Source organism: Vanessa atalanta, chromosome 27 (assembly GCF_905147765.1).
Source record: "Vanessa atalanta chromosome 27, ilVanAtal1.2, whole genome shotgun sequence".
Taxonomy (NCBI): Eukaryota; Metazoa; Arthropoda; class Insecta; order Lepidoptera; family Nymphalidae; genus Vanessa; species Vanessa atalanta.
The window spans coordinates 1,046,764-1,064,214 of record NC_061897.1 but is presented as its reverse complement, the minus strand read 5'-3'; the positions used below and the strand labels follow the sequence as shown (position 1 = coordinate 1,064,214).

Sequence of the window (17,451 nt, the reverse complement as noted above, 5' to 3'; positions counted from 1 at the left end):
CATCCTGCGTGTTTGGCTAGTTTCTTAAGATTGGTCGCCGTGATCGAAAACGGTCTGCAAGACGTTACTGTTAAGATAGAATAGAATTTGCTCTTTAAATGAGCTATTAAGATAGAAAAACTTTGGAACAATCTTCCTCCTCTGCGTATAAATTAATTTCCAAGCCTTGTTGAAAATATTGAAAACTCCTCGATCAGTATTTGCTAGCTTTAGTCTTAGTATTAGGTATCTCGTGTAATAACTCGAAATTTTTCGTGGTAATATGTAAACTTTAATAATTGTAATTCCGCTCAACTTCTCATTTGTCTTTTTTCTGGTAGAAATAAGTGAATATTATCGGTAATTTTTTAATTAATGATTGTTTGTTGTATCAATTGTTTATTGATTTTATGTGATATCTGAGTAGTCCAGTCATTCTATATTTTACTACATAATATACGTTAAATGGGAACACTGATTTCTTAACGTTGTTATGAGCTTCCAAATTTCTACAAATTTGTCACCGTAAAATTGTAAATACCGTTAGATTATAATCTATCTCGCAAGATTGTGAACTGTCGAAGGATTGTGAAATTTTTGACGTTTTATTTTGAGTTAAATCACCGTTCACAACATTTCGGCAGCTTACAATCTCGCGAGATAGATAACAATCTAACGGTATTAACAATTCTACGGTGATATATACACATGTACAAACCCCTAAATTGTTAAGGCATTCAAAAGTTATTTATATTAATATTATAAAGAGGTTATATATTGTTTGTTTCTATGTCGAGGATGATGTAAGGAACTAATAAATCATTTAAAAAAAAAAACTTATACATTATTCATGAGTGCTTATAGGGTATATCATTTTCTTTATTAATAAAGACTCGTGCGAATCCGAAACGGGTCGCTACTGGTGAACTTAGTAAACTCATACATACATACATACATGAAACTATATTTTTTTTTAACATTCGTTTAAAGTACTAAGAAATGTATAAATATGTGATTTTACGATTAAATGACGTAAATAATTCAACACTGACTTATACAAATAATTATATTGTTAGTAGACACGTTGATATGGACCTTCCTCGTTAATTGTGATAAGCTAGTCGAGCATCTCTTGTTCCCGTTTCGAATTCCGAATCCTAATCAAAGTTACTGGATTACTCTGTCAGTAAAGTCTCAGTAACAGACTGAAGTTAAGATTAAGCGTTAGATAGTCGAAAGCGTAGAAGTCTTTCGGTACGGCGATCTCCTTCCGACCGGGTCGGTTTGGATCGTCCATTTCCGTCCTGTTGCGATTTGAGATAATGCATCTGTGCTTATGCAAGTACTTCTATATCTATACGTCTCTCTCACGTAGTTGGCCCTACTCCATTCGTAATGGCTGACGGTTTAGGCAGTAACTGCCAAAACTTCCGCCGTTATTTTTTTGCTGTATGTTCGTACATTTTTTATCTACTGCAGTGCTTTGTTTTTCTCTCAGTACCCCAAACGTTTGTTGGAAGTGATATTTTATTGGGATAAAGTACTTCTATAAATTTTTGTTGTTAAGTTTACTTCTAGTACGAGATTTATGAGACATTTGTATGCGTATTATATTATATCAATATTGTAAAAAAGGCTGCCTAACAATAACCCTTCGGAATTTTGGACAATGTATCTCTGTCTGTGCAAACATTTGTGCTATGACATTTCCTGCGTAGTAGACTGTACACAATTTAGAAAAGATGCCGTGGTCAAAACTGTTATCATAAAGTTTATCGAAATTCCTGGCGTTACTATCAATATCCAAAGGCTTTACCATTCGATTTCCCCGAATTCACTTCCAATCACCGTCTCATCATCATAAGGGAAGAAGAATTTGTATGTTACAAACGTCAATGGTAAAAAATCTCCTGCATATTTTGCCATTCTAAGGTTGGCGTTGTTGTCGACTCGGTTAAGATTAAAGGGACAATAGCTTTTCTGAAAAAGCTGATATTACTCGCTATAATCGTCCAACATGTTGACTCTTAAGTAGGTGTTTGTTGGTGTGGTTAAGGTGGTGTGTTAGGTGTGTATAATTTCGTATAGTTCTTGGGTGTTACTTCATGCTTAGAATTAGTCTTTGTATAGGATGCACAACCATGTTCGCGAACGTCACCGAGCCGCAACTTGTAGTGGATACGTTCACGCTTTTGGAGCGTAAAACGTTATAAGCGCCGCGGTTAGCTTTCCACGTAGTGTCAGTCTTTGAATACAAAGCGGAGTGCAGTGTGTTCAAGGAAACCTCCATTAGAGAAAGACATGCACGTAACATGTCGTGCGAATATACTGGATACTTACTTAAACAATTCGTGATATGTATTTCGAATATGTTCTGCTGATATTTTTTTTTTTAAATATACTATGTACAGCACTTTACTATGTCACAAACATATGTCAAGCAGTTTTAAGAAGAAAATAGTGCGTGAAACTTTGTACATTTGTGACCAATAAAATCCAATAAATTCTGGCGTCAGGAGTGTTTCACTTTAACATCACGTAGAACGTTACGACTATTTTCGTCCATAAAATTTTCATCACAAAGAAGTTTCACTTCAAGTTCAGCAGAAGAATTCTAAATGCCGTCTACTGGTATATTGAAACACCCAATGGAACCAGAAATAAGCGCCTCGCTGAAGAAACGACACTCTGTCATATCTGGGAGAAGCGATTTTTGTAAGTTGATGGTTTTAAAATTAGTTATTTTTTATTTGTAGGTATTATATGTTCACTTTACAGTTTTAATCTAACTTTAAATAAACATGCGTTCCATGTTGTACTAAGTATGTAGTAAATAAATCTAAGCATATAATTCTATAAAGAAAGTGTTGATTGTAAAAGTAAACTTAAATAACGAAAAGTTTTTCCACTGCTGGGCAAAACCTCCTTACCTCTTTAGGAGTAGATTTGAACCTAAAGTCATAATAATCTGCCACGTGTGTATCGATACACAGATTACACCTGACACATGCAGGATTCCTGATGTCCTCTTTTTCTTCACCTCCAATAATGAATAAAAAAATCAATAGAGCTTGGGATTGAACCCGCTACGTTTCGTTAAGATTCACGTTTTGCAATCATTAGCCTAACAGTTCGACCTTCGATGAAAATGTGTGCAATATTTACATTAGAGAGGTATATTATTATTGGCTTGCTAAATATATGAGTAAACAAAATAGTCGCTATAATATTATACATTCCTCTAATATTCTAAGAGCTTAGACGGTACAGTCAACGAGGGGGGGGGGGCTGTTGACTCTACTAACAAAATATTATTTTATGAAATTGAATTTTTTCACAATGAAATTAAAACGTAATTGTTGCACTTTCGTTGCTGTCGAAATTAGTAATATAATCGTTAATCAGCTTACTGCTGTCCACTACTGGACATAGGCCTCCCCTAGAGCGCGCCACTTTGCTCGGTCCTCTGCTTCCCTCATCCAGCTTCCACCGGCGAACGTCGAAGGTGGATCTTAATAGAATCGTATCGTAGTCGTAGTCTATATAATTCAGTAGCATTTGCTCCCAGTAAACTTCAATCTTAACCGTATATCAATAGTTTAAATTGGCAGTGGGCTGGGCACATAACCACGAAACGGAAAACGCAGCGTGGGCTAGTCCCCTACAAATTGGACTGGCGATCTGGTAAGGGTTGCGGGAAGTTACTGGATGCGAGTAGCGCGAGAACGGTTTATGTGGATATCTTTGTGGGAAGTTTTTGTCCAGCAGTGACGTATTATGATGGAAAGATGATGATAATGATGACTGTCTGGAAACCAGATAAGCACCATTAAGTCTTAATTTTATAATTTGTTTTATATTATTCATCGCGACTTTATCGGTGGTGGAAAACGTCGTGATGATACCTTCACGCATACAATTATGTTACATATGTATATAATCACCAAACCAATTTAAAACATCGTGGTGAAAACTTATTATAAAAGGTCTGTCCCAAGTTTACTAGCCGTTCGTATGCCCTTCTATTTACGATAAAATACACTTTATGACAAAATAATCCAGCGTTTGGACGTTGTTTTTGCGACGTAAATTAAGTTAGCAACGTGATATGTCAACCTGATTCAATTAATTCTCGGTTATGTTGACATTGCTATCAGATGTGCCGCAATTTTAAGTTCTTCTCTTCGAAATATCAGGTATCAACATGATATGATTTCTATGACCTTGATTTTTATGTTATATAAATAATTGTGATATGTTGTAAATATATAATATTAATTCCTAAATTAAGAAGGACAAAGTCCCTCTTAAAATTTTACTAATTTGGTGTAACTCCAATCACAAGAGACATAACATCTTAGTTTCATAAGTTGGGGGTGCATCGACGATGAAAGGAATGGGTGACATTTCTTAAAATGCTAACGTCATTGGGCGGTTATCACTTACAACCATTGTGGTGACTCATTTGCCAGTCCGCATACCTATATTACAAAAAAAATATATACAAGGAAAACATAATTCAAAGCAATATTGATGAGTTTGGAGATTATTCCACCATGTTGCTCCATGGTTGATCTTAATGAATCATATGTGACAGATATGTATCATCGTAAATATGCAGGTTACGTCACGATGTTTTCGTCCATCAATATGATTTGTAAACATTAATTAAGCCATATACTGCCAAGTTGATCTAGTGGTCAGATACAAGGCCTAAAACTTCGAGACGAGCCGATAAAACATTATTGAGTATTTCTGTGCAAAAATTCTTAGTAACAGAACAGCGTCTGGAAGCTATAAGTGTGCACACTCCCGCGCCTTAGAAAGTCTTTGGTCCTGAGCCTGAACTCTTCGGTCGAGTCGGATTTGCCGTCAAATCCCGATGCCGGTTATCAGAGTTGGGGAACAGAGATTTTACCTGTGATTGCGCAAACACTTGTGTGTAATATGTCATACTTAGTAGACTATCTATGACCAAAATCGGTCAGGAGGAGGACCATTTATGATGATGTCATCATAAATAACCACATGTATAGTGAAGCTTGGGTTAGAACCCAAGTCTCTAGTTCAGATGAACGTGTAGTTACTAATGGGGCATCTCAACTGATTCATTACCATAGTGTAGAGTTATTGCCAAAAATCACGAATAACTTGTTTATTCGAAAGCATATGAAAATTGGCATAGTTGCAAGGCAACACGATTAGTTCAGATATTTATATATAACTTCTTTTCAGGGTCATCGTCCGATGAAGACGAAGGAGTCCAGCCCCACGAGAAAGCCATAGCCGCTGGTCAACCAAATCCACCATACTGTGTTCGTAATGTGGAACAGCACGCCTTCGGTAGGAGGGAGATACAAATAGCTGAGCAGGAGATGCCTGGTATCATGGCTTTGAGGGCCAGAGCTAAAGACGATAAGCCGCTAAAAGATGCTAAGGTAAGGCTTGCCTATTTTTTTTGTAAGATGTGTTACTAATCATTCATAGAGCACTTTTGAATCGTCATGTTAAATTACAGGGTTGGATTAAATGTAAAGTTATTTTATATTATATTATTGTCTATGAAACTTAATGAGCCAGATCAATGTTCATGTCTTTACTACTTGAGAGTGTTCCAAATTAAATCTAATCGTTATTAATGGAGCGAAACAACACAAGGAGGATAATCCAATTGTTTAGCTCAGCGATGGGCGATGGGAATATACATTTGTTAATGTCATATAGACAGTCCGACTGGCAAAGGGGCCTCTTGATGGTAACTGTTTACCACTGCCCATCCACATTGGTACTCATATCACTAGTGCGCTACCATCTTGGGAGCTACAATGTTATGGCTTGTGTCTTTAGATACACTAGCCCACTGACCTACAAATCGGAATGCTACAACACTACTGTTTGGTGGTAATATTTGATGAGTAGGCGGTATTTCACAAAGTACTACTACGAAGAATCTGGTATAATTATTTATGCGTAGTAGGTTATGTATACTCATCCATCAACCTGCAATACAGCTATTCAAAGTATTGCACAAATTGAGAAATAATAAGATATAATGGGGCTGGACTGCTATTCGTTAATATGATACACGATAGGCAAGTATTTCTAGCGTATTTAAACCCAATATCTTAAATCAAGATTCACATATTTCGACCACTGGACCATCAATTACAACACAATGTATTTGCACAGCAGTGTGACGTAACAAATAGGATTGCCATTCCGTTTGCACTGGCAACCTAAATAATTCAAGCGCTTGGGTTACAACGATGATTTACGACGGCCGATATCCAGGAATTGATTAAACCGGTGTATTAATTAAGCTTCCCGTCATAACGACAGCATCGAAATTTTTGATATTTTGGATGCAGTTTAGTTTTTTCCAAAAATGTCAGACCTTAATTACTAAGATGGTACAGTTTATGTCTTGTTAGTTAAATTAGTAATTCTTTTGGTTTCGTTTTGAATGCAAAATTATACTCGAATTTCATATATTTAATGGGATCAATTTTGTTGTACGTATATTAACTATACATGTAGAGAAGCCCATTATTTATTTTAAAACTTTGCTTCATGTATTCTACCAACAAACAGCAATACTTAGTATCGTAATGTTCCGGTTTGAAAGTCCATTGTAACTACAGGCATAAACGATATAAGATCTTAGTTACGAATGTTGGTGACGCATTGATGATGTAAGGGTTGGTTATTATATCTTACAGTGCCAATGTTTATGTGCGATGGTGACCACTTAGAGGTGGAAAATTTATCAACCATCCTCCCATTTTATAATAAAAACCAATAATCATATAGATTTCTTTGTATCATTGTGTTAACTGGTTTGAGGAATGAGTAAACTCTGTAAACTCAGTAATGTCTGTGTAATATGTCTCCTTATATCTTAGATTCCATGATTGGTATATCATATCGTATCGATTTTGTAGAAAATAGTTTAAGTAGTTAGCGTATTATTAAATTATAAGAAAGTTTAACTCAATACTCGTGAAAAATCACCCCATTATTGGGTTTCGAAGCATATCGACCACGGTTCATTCATAGCGTTTTAGTCTGTATACATGTGGCAGAATTTCATTTGACACAATATGTAGGTTCCCACGTCCACGTCATTTCCTTTAACCGGTGACCACGAATTGTTTGACTATCATAAATTGAGTACACGCATAGTTAGTGAATTCGGCTAAAATTTACGTGTTCCGTCTCTCTAATCTTTACTATGACTGTGAAAAGATATCCCACTTCGAAATAATTTGATAATTCTTCTCTCCTCAGATCGTAGGCTGCACTCACATCAACGCTCAAACGGCTGTCCTCATAGAAACGCTAGCAGCATTAGGCGCTACAGTTCGTTGGGCGGCCTGCAACATATACAGCACTCAGAACGAAGTTGCCGCCGCTTTAGCACATGCAGGTAATCTTGTAATATTTTGTCTACTAATGTTTATTAACCAAGATTGGACCAAGAATTTACAAGTTGGAGTTTAGTATGCTACATGACCCTTAAAAATGCTTACTAGTATTAATATATATTTTTTTATGGCATTGGTTGGCGGACGAGCATATGGGCCACCTGATGGTAAGTGGTCACCACTGACCATAGACGAAGGCACTGTATTGCTGTTACTATGACTAGTAACACAGCAATGGCTAGTAATCCATTTGATTATGTGACAGAAATATTTTTGTTCTTTTTACTATATCTATACTGATATTATAAATGTTGTTTTTTATTTGTGATGATGATGATTTGGTGTGAGGCAATTTTGAGCCCCAAGAAAGGACATTTTTATGCTAAAACCTACCGACCCGTAACATCTGGGCGAAGCCTCTGGCGAAAACTGGTAAGAAATAAAGCCGACATGATCCAGTGGTGAGCATGTGAAATTAGACTGAAAATTGCTCGTTCAACCCGGGCACTGAGTATACATATGTATGTATAATGATTTGTTTTTGATTATAGTCCAGTTTGTGTTCGTCGGTGAAGGAAAACGTCGTGAATGCATGTGAATTAAAACTTGCCACATGTGTATTCACCAATCCGCATTGAGGCAGCGTGTTGGAAAAAGGTCCAATCCAGTTCCAAAAGTGGGACACTTACAGTAACTCTGTATTTCATACAGGCTTTGCAATATTCGCGTGGCGCGGTGAGAGCGAGGAGGCGTTCTGGTGGTGCATCGACCAGTGCAGTACACCCACGACCGCCTGGCAACCGAACATGATCCTGGACGACGGTGGAGACGCCACGCATCTAATGCTTAAGAAACACGCCACAGCCTTCAAGCAAATTAAAGGTTAGGCTCGAGGAAATTGTGAAAGAACCTTTTTAGTACTAAAAATCAAATAATAGTTGAAATTATTTTTTATTTTTAGATTATGCATTAGTTTACAATGGACTCCTAAATTCGGTTTATAAACATTTTTATATGATACTCTGTAAAACAACATTTTTAAGTAGAGCTATTACATATTTGCAGAAGTTCTTTAGTTCTCTTTGAAACGTCCCATATTGACTACAGTCCCGAATAAACGCACAATTAATATTGATAGGTATAGTGGAAGAGAGCGTGACGGGCGTCCACAGGCTGTACCAGCTCAGCAAGGCGGGCAAGCTCTGCGTGCCGGCGATGAACGTCAACGATTCAGTCACGAAGACTAAGTTCGACAATCTCTACTCTTGTCGGTGAGTGTCAATATGAATTTTTCATGATCGAAAAAGTAACCACTTTCACCTGGGTAGGTAAACATGCCAATGGGCCATCTAATTGTAAATTACCATTGCCCTTGAACATTGACGCCGTAAGGATTAACGAGTATTACTTTTTTCACGTACTACGGGTGAATTAGGGAGGGGGGGGGGTTATGTGGGACTCACCGGTGCCCAGGACGCCTCGTACACCGGAAAACCCTACTCTTTTCGGCAGGCGCCACAGGATCGCTTTCGCATGCTACCGTGACGGAGTAACAATTACTAACCCAACTTTGGGAACTGCGACGGGATTATATCATTTGTGCCTGTATTTTTTTATATAATAGCAACATTTTTGTTATGTAACCATTTTTGATGTCGCCAGTGTCTTTTTCATAAAAAGATTTCTATTGAATAAAATTATATCTATAAAAACACTTCCATTTTTCAGGGAGAGCATCATAGACGCTTTAAAACGCAGTACGGATCTTATGTTCGGCGGGAAGCAAGCGGTCGTGTGCGGGTACGGCGAGGTGGGGAAGGGGTGCTGTCAGGCGCTGAAGGCTTTGGGATGCGTTGTGAGTACTACACGGTGTCGTATCGGTCACCGCTAGGGGGGGTTCTGCTAATGTGGGATACCAGCGGTATTCTACGTCATTGAAGGTCAAGTTTATGATACACGTAAGGGATCAAGGCCAAAAGTGATCTTAAAACAGGACATCCTGGAATGAAGATACCCTTAGTTTATAACCTTTCTTCATCAGCAGCCTGTAAATTTTCCCACTGCTGGGATAAAGGCCTCCTCTCCCTTTGAGGAGAACGTTTGGAGCATATTCCATAACATTTCTTACCAGAACTTAAAACCAGCTTTGGTATTGCAGAGCTATCAGCGATAACTTTTTTACAACAAAGTTATGTCTTACAATACATAACTTTGTTCCTAAGGTTGGAGACGCATTAGCCTTACAATGCCAAGTTTATGGTCAGTTTTGTTCACTCATCATCAGGTGGGAAATTGACTGACTGACTGACTATTTTGAATAATTCCTGTCCATCTCAATTATTTTAATATTTGTAATGTTTTAACAATGCTCGTTTCCAGGTGTACGTTACGGAAATAGATCCGATATGCGCGCTGCAAGCGGCCATGGACGGATTCAGAGTGGTTAAGTTGAATGAGGTAATTATCTTATGTGGGTTTGTGCGTCTGTGTGTGTACTGAGGCCTGTGTATCGAAACACATCTGATATCGGATGTCGTCGGAATACCGATTTGATGTTGAGAAGTAGCCGTTTTCACAGCATTTAAATAACTATGAATATCGTTCTGGCACGTCAAAGCGGCAAATTTGGTCCTGTCTCTCTTTAACTGTACAGTAACCCATCTGTGAGAAAGAGATGAAGCGAATGTTAAACCGATTCGTTTCATCTCTTTCCCACAAATCGTACGATGTAAAGTTAAACAAAGACGGTCCGATATCTGAGATCGGATGTCAACATCGATATTTAATCCAAATATCCGCTACACGACCGATGTCACAAAAATCGGATATCACCCAGGGACTGTATGTGATGCTCAAGATAAAATGTCAGATTGCAAAGGTGGCGCAAAGGCTAAGGACTTGACCACGCTAGATAAATGCAGATTACCTCATGATGTATTCTTCCATAGTATGAAATGAACTTTAAATAAAAATTAAACACATGGTACCCGTCTGTTCTTGATACTTATAATTAATATATCTAAACTACAGCTCTAGGATACATTTCGCTATTCTAGCAGAATTACAAACTGTTGAAGGTTAGGAATGGTTCTCATTGCGTTGATGTCTATGGTAGGTAAAAAAAAAGAATTCAGGCTGATTCAGGTGAAAAAAAATAGTATAAATGTATAAAGTGTAACTCAATTTTTTACAGGTAATAAGGCAAGTGGACATCGTGATAACTGCAACGGGCAATAAAGGCGTCGTCACACGGGAACACATGGAGCGAATGAAGAACGGGTGCGTCGTGTGCAACATGGGGCACAGCAACACGGAAATAGACGTGCACTCGCTGAGGACGCCCGACCTGCTCTGGGAGAGGGTCCGGAGTCAGGTGAGGTGCCCTCGGATACGTTACGTCCACTCGGTCCCGCCACACTATCCTATGCTATGCCGTGGTACCGCAGGTGGACCACATAATCTGGGGCAACGGCAAGCGCATCGTGCTGCTGGCGGAGGGGCGGCTCGCCAACCTGTGCTGCTCGTCGCTGCCGTCCTTCGTGGTGTCGGTGACGGCCGCCACGCAGGCGCTGGCGCTCATCGAGCTCTACAACGCGCCGCAGCACCGCTACAAGGTCCGCGCCCTGCTCCTGTGTACCACCGATACCGTAAGAAATATGTTAACTTGGGACGGATACTTAAAAGTAATATCCAATTTCAGGCAGACGTATACCTGCTACCGAAGAAGATGGACGAGTACGTAGCGAGCTTACATCTCCCGACGTTCGACGCTCACCTGACGGAACTAACGGACGAGCAGGCGAAATACCTAGGTCTTAATAAAGTGGGGCCGTTCAAACCCAACTACTATAGGTATTAATCTAGACCGACTGCCTAGATTCGCTTCAGCTTCTAGTTTTTCACTGGGGTACAAATTATTTTTTTAAGTATCGAAAAGTTTGTAAAAAAAAGCCATAATATATTTAATTTTTTTATTATTTAATATTTAATTTTCAGGTATTTTTTTGATGTAATATATCTATCGCCAGACAAATATTTAAGATATAATATATATTTTTAAAGTGTTTAAAATATTATTTTAGTTACGTACTTTATAATTTATTGTTTCTTATATATTTTGATATTTTTGAATGTGTAGCCATAATGAATACCACAGATTATTCAAGCTCTCGACCAATGATATCGCGTCAATTCGCTGTCAAATTTGTTTATTTGTCTGTATTACACGTTCTTGTGTTCTCACTCTTCCCGGTCATGTCGGATTACGGGAGTGTGGTAATAGAGAGTGTATCTGTGTGTGTGCACACACTTGTGCACTGTTGTATGTCCTGCGTATTTGGCTGGTCTCCCTTGAGATTGGCTGGTGTGACCGTAGTCGGTCTGGACGACATCATCACCTCATTCCGTCACACAGTGCTACTACAGGAACTAGGGACATAACATGGTGGTGAAGATATGTGTCTGGGTAGGTACCACCCACTCATCAGATAGTCTACAATCAAACAGCAATACTCAGTATTGTTGTGTTCCGGTTTGAAGGTTGAGAGAGCCAGTGTAACTACAGGCACAAGGGACATAACGTCATAGTTCCCAACGTTGGTGGCGCATTGGCGAAGTAAGGAATGGCCAATGTCTATGGGCGGTGGTGACCACCTACCGCCAACCGTATAAAAAAACAAAGCGTTGTTAAAATTAAATATTAAAATATTCGCCGATTTAATTTAAGTGGGGATGATTTATAGCCTCCTATAACTTTGGCTACACATGTAAATATAATCTGTGTACGATTTGTTCATTCCGCCATTTTGTTTTTTTTTTTATTATGATTAAACATTTCGATTTTATTTTACATAAATATCTGTACTGTTATTTTTTTTTAAATATATTTTACGTAAATGTTATATTTTTTTAAATTGGTATTTTTTTTATTAAAAAATATCCAAGTTACTAAATAATTTATTTCTGTAATATTTTAATGTATACCATTTTTTAATTTAAAATAGTGTTTGTTTTAATTAAATAAAGTAACATCTTAATTTTAAACTTAAGTAATTATTTATTATATATTATTGTAGAATATTTTATTTCAGTTATGTGAAAAATTAAATGTTTAGTTAAATATAGTTATTACATGTTCGTGAAACTAAAATAGACTAAAATTGTAAAATAAACGAATTCCGAAGCACATCAATGTACTGTGCTTATTTTATAGTCGTATTTGTGATATTTTGTAACTGGCAATGTTTTTAATTTAATTTTTATTTATTTTTATTTAATTAACTAAGTTATTTTGTATATGTCACCGTAAAATTGTAAATATCGTTAGATTATAATCTATCTCGCGAGATTGTGAACCGTAACATACTGCTTACAATTTAACGCATTACTTTTCGGTAGATTATGATCTATCGAAATAAATTAAAGTTAAATTATAAAAACTCTAACCTAACCTAACCGAAATACTATAAACAATCGAAATTGTATATGTTTTATTGTAATTTGAACAACCGTTCACAATCTTTCGACAGTTTACAATCTCACGAGATAGCTTATAATCTAACGGTATTTACAATTTTACGGTGATATATACATAGTTAAAACGAATATATATATATATATATATATATATATATTACATGTAATAGTTTGTCGTAATATAACGTGCACTCGTTTTTAACGCATGCACGTGTTTATGTGATTTGTATGAATTCAGCTCAGGAATTGCTAGTTTTTGTGTATGGTAATGTTTTTATTTTTGTTTAGTTTGGGATGACATTCTATGATGGACACCTTGTAAGTTTGTTGTGGATCCCGTGGTCTGTTTGTATTCCGAGCAATTATTTTTATTCCGTCTAGAACAGTGGTGGGCAAACTTTACGAAGGGGGGGTGGGGTCTAGTTTTACAAATTTTAATAAAATCTAGACGAGGGTCAAAGTCAAAAGTCAAAGTCAAAAATCTTTATTCAATATACAGTCAACTAAAAAGTCATTAGTGTTGTAATATCCTTTAGCACACAAACGCTCTTTAACGACTCTTTTGAATTTTATAATTGAATAATTTTGAACGTTTTCTGGGATCCTGTTGTAAAAACGTATACATTGCCCCAAAAAAGAGTTACTAACCCTGTGTAATCGGGTACTTGGAGTAACAAGTTTATTCTTGTTCCTATTGTTAATAGAATGTACGTCACAATTTCTGGGAAAATCATTTATGTTTTTGCGTACATACATAACATTATCAAAAACAAATTGAGAAGCGACAGTCATTATTTTAATTTCTTTAAATTTACCTCTTAACGAATCTTTTGGGACCAGGTTATAAATTGCCCGAATAGCCCTCTTCTGCAGTAGTAGGTCAGATTTAGTAAAATGCATTTTGCGTCAAAGCTTATAATCATAATATTATAAAAAACCATTACAGCATTAAACACTTGTGTGTGACGCCTGTGACTCTCGGTCACGCTTGGCGCCGCGCGTTACGCAGCACTGGAACTGCGCGGCCAGTTTAGCCTCACCTATAGGATGTGCATCTACTTTATACTTCCCGATCGTCAAAACGTAATTATAGCGGCCCATATACTATCCATGGCGATGGACCCTCGGCGGGACGGACTTTGGCCATCACTGGTTTAGAAAGGCATTGATTTGTATCCGAACTCTATACAGTCGGAGTTCCCGTCTGATTGGTTTTCGAGAGTGATGGAATTTTATAATCATTAATAATTAAATTACTACATATATTTTGTTCAAAGTACGTCCTTTATTAACAAGAGAATTGTTCATATGTCTAATAATGATACCGAAACGACTATATATTTTTGCTTTATGTATACAAGGTACAATTTTTTTATATAAGCAGGTTATTATATATAAATTGAATATAAAATGTTATCCCAAACTCTCAATAAAATACCCGATTATAATATAATGTAGAATTTTCATTGGTGGTTACCTCGTTCTGAATATCACACATGATTTTATGTTGATTCGGCAAGATTCTGTTCGTGACAGATCCGTGATCGAATATATGTAACTTTGAAGTGGCAACGAATTAACGATAAAAATATCTCCATCGTTTATTTGCCTACAGAAAAATAATATTAAAAAAAGGTCCATTCCACGAGTCGAACTCCTAGGGCACAAAATACTCGCACCTCATTGGTTGATCCGCGCTGCTAGAGATAAAGAGACCATCCTAAGAAATTATTTGACCAATGAAGGTCACGCGTATTACCAACTTGCGCAAAAGGGCAATTCCCTTTGGGAGCTCGTTTCGTGGAATGTACATTATATAATAAAGTATTATGGTAAGTTACCATAAATAGTAAAACTGAGTTAAATTGTCGGATAGAAGAAGAAATATTTATATATACATCTAAGTATATATAATAACAAAACGAGGCAAGGCATCCTGACTGTGTACATAATAATTCCAATAGGCTGAACGGTATTGAAGTCGAAGTACTGTAGAGTTACAAAAAATATCGTATAAAACCCTGGTACGTATTTACTTTCGTGGTGTTCGGACAAACCAATAAGCATTTTGAAAAAGGGGGAGAGGTTTATTAATTTAATATTATTTATACTGCATGTTTTACAAGTTCAAACAGCTGTGGATTAGCGATAAATATTTTTAGGGTTCCGTAACCTCTAAATGAAAAGGAACCGTTATAGGATCACTTCGTTGTACGTCTGTCTGTCTTACAAACCATTAAGATCCTTTTTATTTGTAATGCGTGGAGCTATAAAGTTGAAATTAACACCAAATACTGAGGTCTGAGGTCCCTTGGAGCTTCGAAATCGAACCTCAAATTTACACCATCAATAGATTTGGTCGTTTATGTCGTACGTATGTTTTTTTTCCCATAGTTTATTAAATCAAACGCATAGGTATTTCCCGTTGATTTAAAGTCATGAAATTGGGGAAGAAGCACATTGTAGTATATCCGAAAAACTGGTCAATATTTTAGTATTGTTTGATGGTACGGAACCCACATAACATGGGTATCGTGTTAAAAAAAAAATAAGCAGAGTTAATTAATGACTAAGCTGTAAAGATTATATCGTTTATTTCAGACGTGACCGTATGACAAGGTTGAATTTTAATTCATAGCGTCATTGAAAATACGGGTGATAGATTTTAATTATACTAAGATTAAAAGTTGGATCTCTAATTACAATATAAAAATAAACACTATTTCTCAAAGTATTTTGTTTATTTTTGTTAATAAGATTTCTTTTAAAAGTCGTTAAGTTACTGTTTTTATCAAAAGTCTTTTAATCCTTTCGCGATAATAAACATATGTACATAATTAAAAAAACTCATTTTTTTTACCATTATATTACGGAAGGTTATTAATTAGAGTATTTTCTAATTTATTTAAGTATAAATTAATACTAAAAAATTAAATTTTTTTTTTTTTGTTCCAGGCAATTTCAAACCCATAAGATACACAAAACATACATTAAAATTTAAAAATAATAACAAGAAATGACAATAAAAACAAAATAAAACATTTATAGTTTAGTATATATTAAGAGAAAAAAGAGAATTACGAGCAATCGCTTATCATTTGTTTATTCTAAAACAGAATATCTGACGGTCGCCACCCCTCTCCCGTACGCTAAATAATCCGCGGACGGGAACACGTTACAAAATATTAACGTTGAGTATTTAATGTATTATTTAATGTAAAGCATCATCGATAATAATCGATTGATAGAAACATCACTATCAGATGATCACTACAATTCCATGTAATCGATGTATTTAATCGTTTAGATTAAGGGCTCCGGTCATAGATTTGTGAGTGTAGAAGTGCCACAGATTACTGTACGATTCTATTTGTGTTCGTAATCGTAATTATAACGATTTTCTGATGACGGTCGTCCTTTACTAAAACATTTGATTTCAAAAAGTATCTTGAACGTATAAGTAAAAATTTAAAATATGCTGCCACAAACTCAAAACCGAGCCGAGATGGCCCAGTGGCTAGAACGCGTGCATCTTAACCGATGATTTCGGGTTCAAACCCAGGCAGGCACCACTGAAATTTCATGTGCTTAATTTGTGTTTATAATTCATCTCGTGCTCGGCGGTGAAGGAAAACATCGTGAGGAAACCTGCATGTGTCTAATTTCAACGAAATTCAGCCACATGTGTATTCCGCCAACCCGCATTGGAGCAGCGTGGTGGAATATGGTCCAAACCTTCTCCTCAAAGGGAGAGGAGGCCTTTATCCCAGCAGTGGGACATTTACGGGCTGCTTATGTTTATGTAAACTCAAAACTCAAACTCAATTATTATATCGTCGTTGCGCCTGCAAAAGTCGCTGTGTTGTTTTTTCAGATTTTTATGCCGTTATTTCAATTTATGTAGCTTCCGATATATAAAAGTTACATCACTACATTTTAAAACTTAAATTATTGAAGTTATCACAAAAACTGTTTTTACAGTACGTACGATTAAAACGGCATAACAATCTAAAAATAAGAAAAAAAAAACACATAGCGACTTTTGCAGGCGCAACGACGATATATTTTTTGTTAATTCTAAGCTTACAATAAAAAAACAACTTTGTTTAATTAAGCTGGTGGTCTACACATGGCGTTATATCACGAGACACATGCTATTATCCTTGCTGAGTGTATTAAAAACACACAAACTTTACTAATACCTAATTCAACGGTGCTTCACTGTATTGTCACCTGTCAATATTACGCGTTCCGTTAAACCTAAACACACTTAACGTTCTTTCGAATGGAAAGTAACTGTCAGCCAAAGTGGCCTGTACAGCGTCACTGAGCGAGTCGTAATATTACACCACTATTAAAATTAGATTTTGCTTTAATTCAATTCGAAAAGGTACAGTCAGAGTACGAAAACCTTCGTCAGTTTTCAAATCAAAGCCGTAAACTCTTAGTACCTTTTGAATCTAAAGCATTATTATAGCTTTTAAACGCTATTATAATCTTTGCTAGATGCGACTGACTTATAATGACATGGCGACGCAATATGTCCTACTCAATCGGTAGAGCAGGTTATCGC

At 36.5% G+C, this 17,451-nt stretch overlaps 1 protein-coding gene across 3 annotated transcripts in view; it reads left to right on the top strand.

Moving 5' to 3' along the window:
* The window catches only part of LOC125074284 (adenosylhomocysteinase-like 1), a 54,913-nt gene extending 43,002 nt beyond the window's left edge, over positions 1-11,911 (top strand). Inside the window, exons 2-11 of one of the 3 annotated variants that reach the window (XM_047685576.1) lie at positions 2,391-2,694; positions 5,215-5,417; positions 7,267-7,405; positions 8,115-8,285; positions 8,542-8,674; positions 9,132-9,258; positions 9,783-9,860; positions 10,597-10,776; positions 10,850-11,017; positions 11,104-11,911. In XM_047685576.1, the coding sequence (XP_047541532.1) occupies positions 2,598-2,694; positions 5,215-5,417; positions 7,267-7,405; positions 8,115-8,285; positions 8,542-8,674; positions 9,132-9,258; positions 9,783-9,860; positions 10,597-10,776; positions 10,850-11,017; positions 11,104-11,262 (1,455 nt within the window). In that variant the 5' untranslated portion in view covers positions 2,391-2,597 and the 3' untranslated portion in view covers positions 11,263-11,911. Of the gene's footprint in view, positions 1-1,280; positions 2,695-5,214; positions 5,418-7,266; positions 7,406-8,114; positions 8,286-8,541; positions 8,675-9,131; positions 9,259-9,782; positions 9,861-10,596; positions 10,777-10,849; positions 11,018-11,103 lie in introns of those variants that run through there. The other 2 variants (XM_047685575.1, XM_047685574.1) reach the window with 2 other exon arrangements.
* The last annotated feature ends 5,540 nt before the right edge of the window (positions 11,912-17,451 follow it).